The sequence below is a fragment of the Cloeon dipterum genome, chromosome 4 (genome assembly GCF_949628265.1).
Source record: "Cloeon dipterum chromosome 4, ieCloDipt1.1, whole genome shotgun sequence".
NCBI lineage: Eukaryota > Metazoa > Arthropoda > Insecta > Ephemeroptera > Baetidae > Cloeon > Cloeon dipterum.
Genome location: NC_088789.1, coordinates 34,277,299 through 34,294,176, shown reverse-complemented (window position 1 = coordinate 34,294,176; position 16,878 = coordinate 34,277,299). Strand labels below are relative to the sequence as shown.

At 38.6% G+C, this 16,878-nt stretch overlaps 1 protein-coding gene and 1 long non-coding RNA gene across 7 annotated transcripts; both read left to right on the top strand.

The window, feature by feature from the left end:
- The first annotated feature begins 119 nt into the window (after positions 1-119).
- Positions 120-2,580, top strand: LOC135942625 (uncharacterized). Of its 3 annotated transcripts, XM_065488840.1 has the most exons (5): positions 120-233; positions 750-909; positions 1,262-1,438; positions 1,494-1,570; positions 1,632-2,580. In XM_065488840.1, the coding sequence occupies exons 1-5, from the start codon at positions 228-230 to the stop codon at positions 1,638-1,640; spliced, it is 429 nt and encodes a 142-aa protein (XP_065344912.1). In that variant the 5' UTR covers positions 120-227; the 3' UTR covers positions 1,641-2,580. The 3 variants fall into 3 exon arrangements, 2 of the variants coding, with proteins under 2 accessions (XP_065344912.1, XP_065344911.1); XM_065488839.1 differs by having other exon boundaries at positions 1,494-2,579; XR_010575104.1 differs by lacking the exon at positions 750-909 and having other exon boundaries at positions 129-233; positions 1,494-2,579.
- A 734-nt stretch (positions 2,581-3,314) lies between these two features.
- LOC135942627 (uncharacterized) lies at positions 3,315-15,834 on the top strand. 4 transcript variants are annotated; one of them, XR_010575106.1, is made up of 4 exons: positions 3,315-3,451; positions 3,509-9,055; positions 10,253-10,429; positions 10,486-15,834. It is a non-coding gene; the product is annotated as an uncharacterized LOC135942627 (long non-coding RNA). The 4 variants fall into 4 exon arrangements; XR_010575108.1 differs by having other exon boundaries at positions 3,341-3,451; positions 8,905-9,055; XR_010575107.1 differs by having other exon boundaries at positions 3,347-3,492; positions 8,905-9,055.
- Positions 15,835-16,878: the final 1,044 nt, after the last annotated feature.

Sequence of the window (16,878 nt, the reverse complement as noted above, 5' to 3'; positions counted from 1 at the left end):
CACCACTTCTTATGACAGAATATCGTCCAGCGAAACTTTGCTGGAGTGCAGTTGCGCGCCTTCTGTGCGGTGGTGTGAAAACTCGCAACTCATTGTCAGCCTCTAGTTGAAACTGCTAACAAATTTAAATTTATGTGAAGGTCATACACAGCAGTTAACACTGCGTTTGAAAACAATTTTTTTAGTGTGCTGCGACGAAGAGGAAGGTTCTGCAAAGCTCCAACTTGATGCAGGTATATATAACACTGTAATTCGATTTTGCTCTTTCTCATGAGCCCCAAAACACTCCGCAGCAGGTTCTTATCTCACAAACGGGTTACTCCCATATTTACATAATACAAAGTGATATACTGAAGGCATAATATAATGTTCGGAAGAGTTCCAACGAAGGAAAAAACACTAAACTCAATTTTCATGACACTTAATCTACGTGATTTTGTATGAGTTTCAAACAAAATCGCTAGATTTCTTAATTTTAAAGGCAAACGAGCCGGTCTACTCATTTTTCTCCCCTCTCCGCCAGGACACACCGAAAATAGCCTTTTAAATAATGCAGAGCTTTATATATTAATTTAAAATTAACATTCCTTTATTATTTGAGCAGCATTTAATTCTAGGAAAATGCCGAAAATGCGAAGAAAACAGTGCCAATACTTTCTATTACAATTTGCTTGCCATTTTCTTTTTCAGACTAACTATATATCATTTTCCATCTTTGAATTAATAAAAAATATATTTCCGATTTTCAGAAGAATATGTTCATAAAAATGGTAAAAAGAGCTGGCCATGAAATAAATTTCCTGTTGAGATTTCTCCTACTTATCACCGCCTTTTCGTGGTCGAATTGTGCTTCCATTGAGTTTGAAAACAAGACCGTGGACAACTGGCAACTGCTGATCGGCGCCAACTGTTAGTAAATATCAACTATTTCAGCAAATTATTATTTTTCGCTTTTCCCTGTCCGAGGGTAGGGAAGGGCGCGCACTGCACTAGCACGAATGCTGAAACCCGGGTCTAAATAACACCGCAAACGGATAAGAGCCGCAAGCAGGGCCCCTGCCCACTCAAGGGCCACTTTTGCCTCCGCAATGAAACGCTAAACATTCGTCCCGTGATGCTGGAAAGGTGCGAACCAGCACCCCCCCCCCCCCCCCCCGTCCAATTCAATACTATTCTTTTTTATTTTCTTTTAAATTTGAGCTCGATTTGGCCCACGAAAAGAATGTGTTGAACTTGATAGATAATACATTAAATGTTGCAGCAAAAGAACTGAAATACGACTTTTGCAAGTATAACGGGTCAAGCGGTGGAACACAGTGCAAAAATTTTCCAAAGGTCGCCTCGGTAAATATTAGCGAGGTGTGCGATTGCTCCGTGCAACACAACGAAACCGAAGCTGGCGCCTTCACTTTCAGCGTTAATTGCAACAGCAATGCAAGTAAATAATTTAAAAATACAGTTTTTAAATAAATTCTATAGTTTTTTTTAATTAGGTTGGTGCCCTAAGAATCTGGACCTTCACTACCAGCAAGGCTCCTTCGAGAAGCCACCGGAGGCTGAAGGAATTTCAGTAACTACTATCATTATGATCTCGTCCCTTTTCGTCAACGTTTGTTTGATCATTGTAATAGGATTGTTAGTCAAATGCCGAGACCAAATGCATATTAATTGCAACCAGAAAAAGCGTCAGCGGGTCTTCGTCAAAGGGTCTTCGTCAAAACATCATCGTGAAGCTGATCAAACAGCTGAAGAGTTGGCCGTTTTTCAGGATACAAATCCGTCTTTTGTCCGAACACCTCACACTTAAAATGTTGGTATATTTAACCTGATTAATGGGTGTGAACAACAGACATCAATTTAACTATTAATGATATTGTATTCATTAATAGTATGCATACTAAAAATTAATGATTTTCTCAAAGCATGTGGCTCAAATACAATGAAAAAACTTGATTATTTATGGTGTAGGCAGAAACTGTGGGACCAGAAACTTTCAAGATCTTATAAAAAGATCGTCAAGTAATATTCTTAATTTATACGCAAAAATACCAATTTCCTTCTCCTCGCGTCTGGTCATATAAGGCGTGTGCCTTGGCTGTTGCTTATATTTATAGCAAACTGAGTCATTCTCACTCAGCTGGTGTTTTTCTCTCCTCTTGGTCCATATTCAGTTAGTTTTTATGTACCATTGACTTGGCCATAATTGTTGTTATTGTATTTTCATACAAATATACAGATTTTATTTTGTTGAAATATAAAATGTCAGAATTGATTATTGAATAGCAATGACGATAAATGAAATTTTACAGAACAAATACGTATACAGTATAATTGGTTCACTTATATACGGAACTTTATTGAAAAAAAATAATTTAACCACAGGCGGTATTTACGCCGCTGTTTCGCCGTTTGAGGTTTCACTGCATTAAAAGCAAAAGTTGATGGCAAAATTGTATTTAAAAATAAAATCAATAATGTAAGGAAGTATATTATATAGAGACTGATTTTTTCTGTGTGTTCGAATAAATAATAACCCTCTGCGTTCCAAATTGCTTTGTTCCTATTGCTTTTCCTTTTCTCGTCCCGTGTTCTGGGTTCGTTTGTCTTTTGTGTGTGGCTTGGCTGCTGCTACTACTACTCACGGCCCATTCATTCAGCCGCGTGACTGTCACGGCCAATGCAGAAGGTTGACCCACTTTTGAACCTGATCTGCCCCAACTCGCGCCTACATAACCCAAGAACCGCCGTTTCTCGTATACAATTGGCAAATAAGCCATATTATTTCTTTATTTACCTCTTCTTTTTGGTTCTGTTATTAGTATTTTGAATTGAGGCTATAAACAAAATGGGAATTTCTGGCGAAAAAGGGGATGACCAGCATCCACCAACTCCACTCTAGCTTTTCTTGTGCTTGCGATGCGTCACAAAAAGTACAGAAAGGCCGAACACTATCCTATAAAGTAGGTTTTTGTTGAATTTTGAAATTGGCAACATTATTTAAATATTGGATGGAAGTTGAGGGCAATATATACGCATGTTTAACGGTGCGACCATCTCCAAATCACAAAATTTCATTAGTAACAGTATACGCAAAATTTACAAAAAAAAATCCTTGCGAAAGGTTTTTCTTTTGCTTCTTATTAAAATATGAGCAATGAACAGGAAAGCGCAAAAATTGATTAAAAATTAACACGCGAATTGCTACCGAAGTTTTTGCTCCACGATACGAAGAAAAAGAAATTTTAGTTAATTTTTAAGAGAGAGAGAGGGAGAGAGAGAGAGAGCAGGCGCTGAGAAACGCTCAAAAGGGAGACCGCGCTTCTCTCGCGGCAAAATACCTTTGGCACGCTTTGGAGTGGCGGCAAGGGAGCAAGCGCTGCTCATGAAGAGGACGTGCGAATGATATACGAAATTTCTGCTTTGGGAAAACGGAAGCGGATACGCCACTAGAGTGAGTGACTGTGTTTGAGCGCTTCCTCTGCATAATATACTGTGAGTGTGATTATAGACATCTGAGCCGCCCACATTTTGATCGGCGGCTGGCTTTCCGGCTCCAAGCCGTCAATACAGACATCGGCGGCTGGCTAGCAAAATTCCGTCGGCGCGGCTGGCGGCTGGCTTAGAGCCGGCTCACGTGCTTTTTAAGACTGCATAACTCAAAATTCGCAACTCAAAACTTAATTGTAACACGTTGTAACTACAGAGATTCCAAAATTCCGTATTTTCCCGGGAAAACACTGCATTGCAACAAATACTCTATTTGTGCGGTTTTTGGGCATTGCAACCCTGGAGACGAGTCCAATTATGGGAAGTTTATGCAATTCTGATGGTTAAAAAGAACTCAAAATTTGGGGTTGCAAAGATAATGAAATTTGAAAAATTGCAACCCTAATTTTTACGTTTTTTTTAAGTGGAAAAAATTATCACCAAGAAATAATTTGCATAGATCGCCTTAGTCATTGGACATCTTTTGAACAATTTTTCTAAATTTCAAAATCGTATATAAAAAACGATTTGTTTTAAATAAACGTAAAAAATTCATATTTCGAAAAAAAAACATTAAATTTATGAATTTCCGGAAAAAAACAGACAACTGCACAACCTAATGGGGGTTTCTCAGGGTCGCAAAAACTGCAATTTTCCATAAAAACAAACAGCAGTGCAAACAACTTTTATTATAGTGTTTTTCCGAATTTTTGAGCATTTTGTTTTTATTTGAATATTTTTTAAGGATATTTAAGTTTGTAGATGTGTATCTTTTTCCGTTTGGTATATATAAATGTAATTTAATAAATTAGAAATTATGTGTCAACAGATATATAAATAAAAAAACTTTAGATTATGTCAAAAGGGAAAGGTTGAAAAAATTACCATTCAAAATTTTAAGCTTTGGATTTTTGCATTAATTTTGCACTTAATTTAAAATATTATTTGTTCTTATTTCAAATAAGGGACAAGGTGGTAATTAAGAAGGAGATTTGGATAATTTAAAGTATTTTTAAGCCCAAAGGAAGCATCCTAAAATATTTTTTATCGGAATTGTAGCAATGGGGTTGAAAGGGGATGAGGGTAAGCACCCCCAAATACTTTTGCTGGTTAGTGGATGTCGAGACGAGCCGAACGGTGGGTATTTTTTTGCAATTCTGATGGTTAAAACCCGAGATTTAGAGTTGCAAAGAACCTGATGAATCGAATGTATGGTACTTTTTTTTGAAAATTTGGAAGAATTTCTCAAAACCAAAAAGAACACAACGCTGAAATTTTCAGTCTGGGTGTTTGTGTAGCGTGATGGCGGAGCGCACAACGAGACGAGCTATTTTAAGGAATTGAGCTAATCAAGTGTCGGCGGGCGGCCAGTCCGGCCCGGCGGCCCACTTGGGCCGCGGCCCACGGGCATTGCCCGATTCGCCCGATGGGCTATCCGGGCCTTAATAAGTTGCGTTTTATGGTACAAAATAGACGTCAAAAGTAAGGTTTATGAAGATTTTTTTAATGCATCTGTGTTTTTCCTTTCAAATGATCAAATTTTAAATTTATTATAAGAATAGGAGCAATGAAATTTTCAGATAAAAGAAGTGAATTAAGTGGGAAATCGTTTTTCATAAGTCACGGGGTTCGTCAATTTCGTTATGTACAAAAAATCAGCTGGCAATACCAACAGTTTTGGGGTTTGCCGCCTTTTTTCCAAATTTAACCCCAAAAAAGCCATATTTCGCGCCGTAAAAAGCTGAAATTTTGGAAAGTTATGATGATTAAAGAATTAAATGTTTAGTCTATTGGTCAAACCATCAGTGGATTTTATGCTGATTTTGTAAAAATTCCTATTTTCGGTTATCCATCATGAGAATTTTTTATCTCCCATAAAAAAGTGCGAAATTGCATAAAAATCTGTTTTTTGCGGGGTTTTCTGTGATTTGTACTGTGGTAACCTTTCTCTCTGTAACACCACGAAAAATGTTATGCCTGGCTGTTCCCTGTAACTTACGGTCCACGCAGAGCCGGGAGGGCTGTCCGACGTGCCGAGCAGACCTGCGCCGCCGCCGCCGCCGCGCCGATACTTCTCTCTATCTGCTGCTGGGCCAAGCCGTTCTCAAAAGCCTCTCCTCAATATTACTAATTCGCTTATTATTATATTTGCTCTCTGTAATTATTCTACCAACAATAAAATTGCTCTCCTTAAACTGTGATCCACTGAACTATATTATTTAACTCGGCTGATTAATAGTGCCAACAATCGGTCATAATTATTACCAACTCGGCTGCTCAGGCGCGGCAACGAGTTGGAATAATTACGAGACTTTAGAAATATTAATTGCCTCACTGCTTGTGAGCAGTCCGAAATCCTTAGAATAAAATATCTGCGTCTTGCTGGCCTGGCAAGAGCGCGCGACTGAATATTCTCAGCAACTTCTAAACTCAAATAAATAGTCCAGTTTCTCCAAATATTAGCAAACTGATTGATAAATTAATCTCCTTTATATAAATTACGTTATTATCTTTGAATTCTCTGTATTTTATCAAATGGAAAAGTAGAAATTATACACCGCCATTTAACTGCTGTCTAACAATGATTTATGATGTGGTTTTATTGGAACGTAAGTGACTCTAACAATTATAAATGGCTTTCAATGGTTTTCAGTGATGCATTTTTACGCACTGCAAAATTGGCGAACCCATTAACATTGACTTTTATACTGATTTTGTAAAATTCCTATTATTGGTCATCAAACATGAAACATGATAATTTTTTATATTCCATAAAAATGCGCAAAATATTGCAGAAAATCTCGCAAAAAATAGTTTTTTTGTTATGCAGTAGGCTTTCCGGAAAAAAATGCAGGTCTTTGCGAAGCAATATACTTTATGGTAGCGGAAGGTTTGCACAACTTTCAACAACCGAACGCGAATTTGCTTGTTGCAAGAAAAGGGCAACAATCAATTAGCGACAAATAAAATTTGGGTGTTTGTTGAGTGTCGTGAAAGGTGGCGCCGGGAGACGCTGATCCGCATGTCGGCGCCCTCTGGCCCCGCGCTTATAGCGGTTCTAATTTACGCTTAAGCCTTAACATTGCTAATTTTCCATGTCCACCTGCGGATCAGCAGCCGGCGGCGCCACCGCCACCCTCACATTAAGCGATGCGCAATTTTACCGCGACCATGCAGGACGAGGAAAATTTCACTGTCTCCGCCGACCTGTTTTTAAAAGAAAGCACTCCTGCGAGGTTAACAATTTACATAAAATTGTTATTTACCGACAAATAATAGCTAATATTTAAAGTTAAGTAAAACTTTAAAAATTTACGAATTTTTTAAGGTTTTCAGGGGGGGGGACAGGACTAAACAGGGACAAGGTTAAGAACGAACAGGGACGAACCCGAGAGAAAAAAATGGGACAGGCACGGGACCAAAAACCCATCCCGGTTCCTCTCTCTAGGACCGGCTGAGTCGGCTGGCTCAGATGTCTAACTGTGATTGCTGATTTTAAGCAAGAGCTGATGATAATAATTAATTTAGTTAAAATTTATTGTTAGGAAGTCGATAGGTCAACTTTTAATTAAAATATCAAATATATATCAAGTTTTTAGACATTTATTTTGCGCCAGTTTTAGAGCCCTCTATATAAAACGCCGTAAATCCTTTTAAAATTTGCTTCACTTGACTGGTAAGTATAGAGGTCTGAGCGAACGCTCCGAGTATCGCCGCCTTTTTTGTTCAAATTTTGAACCACACGCAGTCGCCAGTTTTTGGCTGCCTGCCGGGTACTATTTTATAAACTGCGACTTCCATCGCAAAAATTGCCGCTGGTTTCCATGGATACCGTTTGCGTCACATACTCACGGGACCGGGTACGACATACTATGTGACTAAATTCGTGGTTGAAACCTATAAATAGTGATCACTCTGAGTGATATCCGCATAATTATCTAAATTTTTTATCGCATGTTATTTTCAAGATATCACCCTAAAATCAACTCTAAAAAAAGATGATTTAAGACTTTCTGCCACACAGCGACACCAGAAAATGTGATTAAAAGCGTGCTCGCCGCCGCCGTCCTCTTACTTTACAGCTCGCATGCCACAGGAGCTAAAAATAAAATTCCGCTCGTGTTGATGAGTCAGTGAGTCATCAAATCCTTCGCTGTCCCTCAGAATAATTAATACTAATTCCTTCGACAGTTAGACGGCCAATGAGAGTTATATCCTGGTTTGAGCCATGATTCGATTTTTTAAATTACCCGCCCCCGGTAGACTAAACCCGCACCCGGCCAAACCAAAAATTTCCTGGTACCGCCGGGTTTACCCGAGTATTTTGCGTGGCGGAGGTTCAGAAAGGGGATCTTAAAGCTATTTTGGCTGCCAAGGACCTACTTTGTGAGGGGTGTTTTTACATTGCGCCGGTCGGGGTATTTTGTGGTGTCCGAAAATACTCGGGTAAACCCGGCGGTACCAGGAAATTTTTGGTTTGGCCGGGTTCCGTGTTAGTCTACCGGGGGCGGGTAATTTAAAAAATCGAATCATGGCTCAAACCAGGAAATAACTCTCATTCTCGTCCTCTTACGCTCTCAGAAAATAAATTCCAATGCATTGCAATTGCACATTCTTCAATCAGAGACCGAGGGCCCTGAATATCGGGTCGAGGCAATGCAATCAGATGAATTGAAAAAATCGGGTTCGAGCGGGTCTGGGTTGCGTTACTATAATTATGGTCTTGAAAGGGTAGAAAAAATAGACCACTAGCTAGCGCATGTTTACGTTTTGGTATTAATAGCGTCAGACGTCAGCCATGCGCCATCTGGTTTTAGTATTTACATAGTTTGTATACAATTCGATTGATCTCAATATGGAACATGCAAAAAGGGCGTATATACAATAGTCTCCTCTGCTCTCTGCTGCATAACGAAGTATTCCAGGAGGGGCTGTATTTGTCGGATCACTGATGAAGAAACGATTTGTTTTTAAAGGCGACATCATTTACTCAAAAAGTTGAGGAATCACCGAGAAAAAAAGAGAATTATTTATCTTGAAACCAGATATTTGCAGGCCGAAACGCAGAGGAAGCAGGATGTGTGCTTGGTTTGAATTCATGTGATAATGTGGTGGTTTGCGACTTCCTTTTATATAGCAGTTGCGGTTATGAATAATGAATAATTCCAACTGAAATATGTTTTACAATCTCCCCTGCATACAAAATAATTCATGACATATCAACTTCAAAATAATGCTAATTACGTTAGAATGTATTGTTTAAGGGGAATAGCCAATGTATTAATTTAGAGTAGCATTTCATTCTAGGAAAATATGACAACCCAACACCCACTTTCTATGATACAAAAGTTGTTTGCAAAATTTGTCATGAAAAAAATTATCTTCTCTATGATATTGACATTTTTTTCCGACTTTCAGATTGATTTCTTCATAAAAATGGTACATAGAGCACTCCACGAAATCCTGACTGTTCTCCTACTTATCACCGCCTTTTCGTGGTCAAATTGTGCTTCCGTTGAGTTTGAAAACAAGACCGAGGACAACTGGCAACTGCTGATCGGCGCCAATTGTTAGTAAATATCAACTATTTTTAGAAAATTAATAAGAGTAGAGGATGCAATAACATGCGATAAATTGGACAATTTTGAGGTTTTCTGGTAAGATTTTCTGCATTATGACTAAATGTGAGAATAAACAAACAAACAATTTAATAAGATGTTGTAGTTGTACTTGTTGCTCTTTGTAACTGTATACTAAATTGTAGGTTCAGGAGAAGTAATCAAACACATGCACTCTTTGCTTGTTGACTTACTCCTTACTAACTTTTATTCACGCCTCACGCATGCTCCCTCACGCACTCTCCCAATTCGTGCGGGAAAAGTTTAAAAGTTAGATTAGTTATATGTAACACAATTGTTACAAAATTAACTAATGAATCAAATTTTAACCTTTCGGGAATAATGTCATAGTAGTTATCATCATTTATTGATGATCTTGTAGGGTACCTACATTCCGTCAAACAATGACCATTCTGCAACACACAAATTCACACAACAGACAAATCACATTGTTTGACGAGCATATATAAACCGACGCGACACAATTCAAAAGAGAGAGAATTCCTGCAGCAGCCTAGACGACCGGACCAACCCTGAGGACAAACTGGACGAGGACCCTGTAAGACGTAAAGATCGCCATCGCAGCGAGACGATGTAGCTTCCGTCCCCGATGTTGTCGATCGCACCCCTGGGCTTAAGCGGTACCACACTTCGGATGCTGCGCCCCGCTTCACCGAAGTCCCTGGCGAACCCACTCGGACACGTCCCGAGTCTTTATTCCGTCCCACTCTCTGAGCCTCACTACCACTACACACATTCAGCCACGCAGCCAAGACTACTAATTTCCGATGTCGTCCTATGTCCACAAGTCGCAGTCCTCACCCGCAGCCAACTACAACAGCTTTAATAAAATTCATAATATAGGAAAATACTGCGCATCGTAATTCCTTCCTATAATCTAATACAGAAATAAATAATCGGTTATGCTCATCCCTACATATGCCCCTTCCCAATTCAATATTATTCTCTCTAAAGCTTGTGTCAATGAAATTTGAGATTGTAGCGGTTCCCGCTCACACTCGCGTAAACTCAGTTTGTAACCTATAGATGTCGCTATTCTTTGTGATAAGCTTTTCTCATTTAACCTGTATAATTTACATTTTCCCATGAAAATGTTTTCAACTGATATAACCCGTCTAATTTTGCAGCAAAGGAACTGAAATACGACTTTTGCAAATATAACGCGACAAGCAGCGGAACACAGTGCACAAGTTTTCCAAAGATCGCTTCAATAGACATTAGGGTGGTGTGCAATTGCTCCGTCCAACACAACAAAACCAAAGCTGGCTCCTTCACTTTCAGCGTCAAATGCCTCAGTAATTCAAGTAAAATAATATTTGATATTAAATTTTTAAAGTAACTTCAAATTTATTAAATTTAGGTTGGTGCCCCAAGGATCTGCTCATTCAATACCAGCAAGGCCCCTTCGAAAAGCCATCACACGCTGAAGAAATATCAGCAACCAGAGAACACCTGATTAACTCTTCGATTTTGATAACTCTTCTCATTTTTGTTGTCTTTTGTTTCATTTTAGGAAAAAGATTTTTTATTGCACGTGCACGCAGCAGTGGCGAAACGTCAACAAGTCTTCAAATGACACAGTTTAATGGGCTCAAGAGTCTACAAACCATTTTTATAAATCGTCTGTGTTCGAAGCCGCCAACAGATGGCGCCACCGTATATTAATATTAAGTGAAGAATGCGCAGTGGCAGAATTTAGTCTGAAATCGTAGCGGAAGTGCCTTAAAATTAAATTTATTAGGAAAGGTGTCACCATCTGTTGGCGGCTTCGAACACTAATTGCTAGGGATGTGCAAAAATAGTCGATTTTTTTTGCTCTTTTTATCCCTGTCCGAGGACCGGAGGACCGGGAAGGGCGTGCGCTGCACTAGCACGAATGCTGAAACCCTGGTCCCAATAACACCTCGAACGGATTGAATGGGCGCACAAGGCCGCACAGGGACCCAGCCCACTCAAGGGCCACTTGCCTCCGCACCGAGGACTGTATTGAAACGCTAGACATTTTGTCCCGTGAAGCCAAATCACGCATGCTGGAAAGGTGCAAACCAGCAAGTAGCGAGTCGGCGCCGGTGCGCCTACCAGCCCGTTGAGCAATTTGAGCAATTCGAGTCACTAAACTAACCACTTTTTGCCATTTCTGACATTGGGTAGCCAGTATTAGATCTCCCAACTGCTCAAATACCTCCCATTGCTCCTGAGAATTCCTTAACAATGCGAGCCAACGGGTTGGTTTGGCAGAGAAATAATCGATTATTATAGTCGGAAATTCAGAGGCCAATAATCGGTTTTATAAACGGTTTCTAGTCAAATAATCGGTCGCAGGGTGCTGCAACTGTGACCCGCGGCAACTGTGCCCTAAGTTAAAATGGTGGGAAGAGGAGGAGTGTGGCATCAGGGTTTCGTCTTTAGGGAGGGTCTTTCGAGGGTGGTTGTGGCCTAAATATAATGCTACTTTAAATAAATAAATTTGCTTACAATATCGTTGATTTCCTGCTTAATTCGCATCGTATATATTTAAAATGTGTGTTGATATCAAGATAATAACAAGCGGCAATCGAGTCTGCTCTTAGTTAATTAAATTCTGAAAAATTTACTTTGGGCACGATTGCCGCGAGTCACAAGTTGCCGTTCACTCGCTTCAACTGTGACACAGAGACGAGCTTGCAACGCAGCACCCTCCGAGGGTGTTTAGCTCGTGCACATATTTAGGCTGTGCATCAAAAGGGGACGCGCTGCTTCACAATTGAAAGAGTCGCTCGCAGGTCAAACTTTTCCTTTGCAGCCGATCGCTTTTGTGTGCTTTGACAATAATGCATTGACTGGGGTTGCTGGGGTTGCGTGAAAAATCACGAAAGAACCGTTCTTGGATTCTCATCCACAAAAATCGAATATCAAGAGCGTGGGAAAATTTGTGCCGTACACCAGTATTTTAAATTAAAATCGTTTTTATAAAGTAAGCTATCAAACGAAACGATAATTGAGTATACATTTATTTATATTTGTAAAACGCAGTGGAATGGCGACATCTGAACCGTAAAAATAGCAGAAAGGCACTGATATTCTTGCGTTCGAAGTTTAAATAAAAAATAAAAAATGGAAATATTTAGATCAAAATTTTCTTTTGACATTGGTAATTTCCAGATCAATGAAGGCAATCTATTTTTACTAGTTACACAACTGTCATATTTTTAGTTGATTAAATATTTTAAATATTGTAAAATTGGTGTTTTTAATTAATATCTCGGTTAATAATAAGTTTAGCGCAAAATTGTTCATGACCAATTAATTTTTAAAGTAAGAATTGAAATATATTTTTGCAAGACCAAAGCGTTTGTGCCAATTAGAACCGAAAATAAAATAGATCGATCTGGCGCAAAATAAAATCCGGCCGCGCACTCTTGAATGAATCGACGCGGGCTTGTACGAGAAGACCAAAGTCGGTATAAAATTTCATTTTTTCTCATTATTTCGCTCCCTCGTACAGTTAAAGCAATGATTATTTTACACAAGATAAAAATCACAATTCTATTTACAAAAGTTCATTACGAGTTTGCCGAAAAAAGCAACGATCTAGACTTAAACTTCAATTTTATAATTTACAGTATGTGTATTTAATTAGTCGTTTTTGTTGATGCAATAGCTAATGCAAAATACTGCACGCAGCTCAAAAATTCTGGAAGTTTGTTCAACCGTTGATTTTCCCCCTCAGTTGTTGGTTGAATTTAAATGAATTTAAAATGTACTAAAAACGTTACAAAGACGTGCAGCTTTTGGACTTTATAATTTTGCAACGAATAGACGGATTGACACCATTGAGGTCAGTTTATGTACGATTTCACGAGTAGTTTGGACTTAATGTATTTTAAAGCCCTCAAGAGGTCAAGGTCAGCCGCTGCCCTCTTGGCATAATCAACGCTCTGGATCTAAATTACCACCTAGTTAAAGACAATTTTTCGTTCTTTCCAAAAATGTTCCTCTGGTCGAAATCTTCGCGAGCTTAATCGGAAAAATAATTAATTATAGACACGGACCCATTGCAGCGGCTGATGCGAGCGGTGTGTGTGCTCGCTTCTCGCAGCTGCTGCATGGCTATTGAGATTGAGAAGCCGAGTGATTCCATTATTTTCCATTGCAATAAGTGTGCGATGTCCGGTCAATCTTTTTCGCAGATAGCAATAACCATATTTTGCAAAATAAGGACATTGCCGCATATGCTATTATTTTATTGCAAAGATTTTTTTATTTTGCCGTGCAGGCATGTTTTCCATAAAAAACATTTATATCGAGTTAATACTTCAGAGAGTAAAAATATATAATGGAATTATCTAGGCATTGACCGTTTCACATTCTTAAATTTATCGAAACAGCTATAAATAAAGAAATTATAACGTTGTTTAGTTCATTGGCTTAAGATTAAATCAGACACGTAATTATTCGAAAAGAGAATAATTTATTTTAATTTTTTTATTACTACCAGTGATGAGTACAAAATTATTTTTTTGATAGCGAGTGAACTAAACAACGTTATAAAATAATTTCTCTAGTGCGTTAACCCCGAGCAAGGAGGATGTCTGTTCACTTCTTGATTTTTCACGCACCCCCAGCATCGCACCAGTCAATGCTTTATTGTCAAACACACAGAAAAGCGGTCGGCTGCAAAGGAAAAGTTTGACCTGCGAGCGACTTTTTTAATTGTGAAGCAGCGCGCCCCCTTTTGATGCACAGCCTAAATATGTGCAAGGGCTGAACACCCTCGATCGGAGGGTGCTGCGTTGCAAGCTCGTCTCTGTGTCACAGTTGAAGCGAGTGAACGGCAACTTGTGACTCGTGGCAATTGTGCCCTAAGTAAAATTTTCAGAATTTAATTAACTAAGAGCAGACTCGATTGCCGCATGTTATTATCTTGATATCAACACACATTTTAAATATATACGATGCGAATTAAGCAGGAAATCAACGATATTGTAAGCAAATTTATTTTTATTTAAAGTAGCAGTGCTTTTAGGCCACAACCACCCTCGAGAGACCCTTCCTAAAGACGAAACCCTGATGCCACACTCCTTCTCTTCCCACCATTTTAACTTAGGGCACAGTTGCCGCGGGTCACAGTTGCCTGTCACTCGTTTCCTGTTCCTATATAGGTGATAAATTATATATTTTTCTATCTATACATTTTTTGTTTTGGAAAAGCAAAAGAAGTTCGTTAAGGATATTAAAATTTGTAACATTTTGCCGAAAACAATTTTAAATTTTTATATCAATATTAGATTCAAAAGTGATTTTATTGCCGATCAGCAGAGCAACTATGCTCCACACCTCCCCACATTCAGAACACAGCAGATAAATATACAAAACATTTTTTTTTGTTTTTTTATAACAGAGGGAAATAAGAAAATCAGTCAGCAGTAAGTTCAGTATTTGGCAAGGAAAATTTGCCTCACTTTTTGTTTGAATGCACTAGAGTTCTGGTTCATGCACAGATTCGGTGACAGGCTATTCCACAGACGATAGCACACTACATACTTGGAAGCACTTACAAAGGGGGCCAGAAGTCGCATTCGATGCGCCCGCGACCTGCCCAACAGATCGACATCATGCATGCATTATTATATTATATTAGCTCTTGTGGAATGTTTTAATCGTGTTTAAAGTATTTTTAAACAGTTAAAATTTAATTAAAGTCGCAGTGATAGGCCAAAATACTTAAAAAATAATTGTTTGAGTGAAAAAGTTTAAGTAGAACTTACAATTAACAGTCCGCTGAAGATTAAAAATATTTTTGCATTGTTGGTTTAGCAAGTTGTTCATTTTGTTAGTTGTTTTTGGAATTAAGCCACTTCTAGAATGAGCAATAATGAAATCAGGTCTCTGTCAAACAACTAAAGTTCAGATATTGCCCAACTGCTTGACAAATTATAGAGTTTGTCAAAGAGTTTTTCGCTTAATTTTGATCCCTTTCGTCACGATCTGTCCAATTAATGGTATGTGATTTATGATCTAAATCTCTCTTCTGGTGAAATAAACTATGATTTCAAATCAATATATTGATTAGACTGGCAATATGACTAACATGCGAGCTTAATAGCCGATTTTCTCGCAAATTTGGAAAAATTTAAGCTTTTCTCTAACTTTGGGTAAATTCAAAAATATTTTTTTGCTGTAGAGTTATACTTTAAGTAACAACAACTTTCTGCAACTGGTTACCTCATGCGATCCTTACAAATTATTACATTGGAAATCAATCATTGCTCACGTACGCATAACTGTTAAAAGATAAAAATGTTAAAATTTGAGCTATTAAAGCAATAACTACTAGTTCGTGTGGTACAAGTTTTTAATTCTCAATTAAAAAGATACTCGTACTATACTAAGGGATGCTACTCAATGCAACGCAGACCATTTGTGAGTGTTTAATTTATTAATTTACGGCACGTGACAGCCAGGAGTTAATTTTTTGTTTCGGGTGCAGATCCTGTTTGTGATTTTGGGTCAGTGTTATTAATCTTATTTAGCATTAAAGCCTTACGTACTTAAAATGAGGAGTGAACTGTGAGATTTAATTGATAGTTATCAATCAAAGCAGTGCCAAAATGGAAACATAACTGGAAAATGATTTTATTCAATTCTTATAATGCCAAAGTCAATATACATATTTTGTAATGCTTTTCTTTATCACCGAATTTTGTTAATAAAGTCATTAAAAATTTCAGACTTGGGTTTGATTTTGGTTTTCCTCAGTCTGTGATGGCATTCGAGGGCAACAGAGCAATGGAAGAACAACTCAAATCATAACAGTAAAAATCAGCCTTGTGTCTTTCAGGGTGAACCTCATTACGCACGCGGCGCTGTCCTTGACGTGCGTCTCCAGCTCTCCTCTTCTGAAGTAAACTACTCAGGGAATAGTTCTTGCAGCTCAAATTTTATGTGTTCCATAGACCGAGTCGGGCACCATCAGGGTGCAGTTGAATTTTTACAACAATGCATGCGGCTCTTGAAATGGTCCACGCAGCCCTCAGTCGGACAAGGTCAGCCTCGAAAATCCTCGTGGTGCTTGAAGACTCGCTCCCAGCAAAAAAATGCAGCAAGTGATAACCACTTGTTTCCTTAAAATTTTATTTATTAAAAGACGGAAAAAGCAATTTTCTATTTATAATAAAACAAAAAAAAACTTTGCTCACATCTTAGCAATTTTTTAAGCTGTAGTTATTTTCCGGTTTCAAAATTAGTTTTTTGACCAGACGTTTTTGACGAGCTTGGCGACTTTTAAAATAGAAAAAAATATGTAGAATTTCTTGCCCAACTTCCACCTTTCCACCATCCAGTCATTCGCAATTTATGTCATAATGCGCGGAAAAGACGCCCGAGGAGCCGCAAAATAATCCTCTAAAATCAGCAAATTAGTGAAACAGTAAAAAAAATTCCCCCATGTGTCGCTCACATTCTCGCTGGTCGATTGAATGACATTTTTCTTATTCATTTTCGGACGGAAAGAGGACTTTGGCGATTTATTTCTATCTATAAAAGCATCTTTTGCGACTGGAGGCTCCTAACGAGGCACGGAGGCACACAGCGAGCAGCAAAAGTGCGCTGCGGTCGAATGGGAGAGCAAAAAGGACCACACACGCTCACACAGCGGGCGGACGAAGCGCGACAGCGAGATAGAAAGGATAAACATTGCCAAGGCCAGCCTATATTTGCTTGTTCGGAGAGTTGCACAGTCGCACGCTAGATGGTTTCAGCTTCCATGTGGCTG

Excerpts from the sequence above, each read along its gene's own strand:
- LOC135942625 (XM_065488839.1), top strand. Across the intron at positions 910-1,261 it reads ACTGCTGATCGGCGCCAACT|CAAAAGAACTGAAATACGAC; the intron begins GTTAGTAAATAT and ends TAAATGTTGCAG. Across the intron at positions 1,439-1,493 it reads TAATTGCAACAGCAATGCAA|GTTGGTGCCCTAAGAATCTG; the intron begins GTAAATAATTTA and ends TTTTTTAATTAG.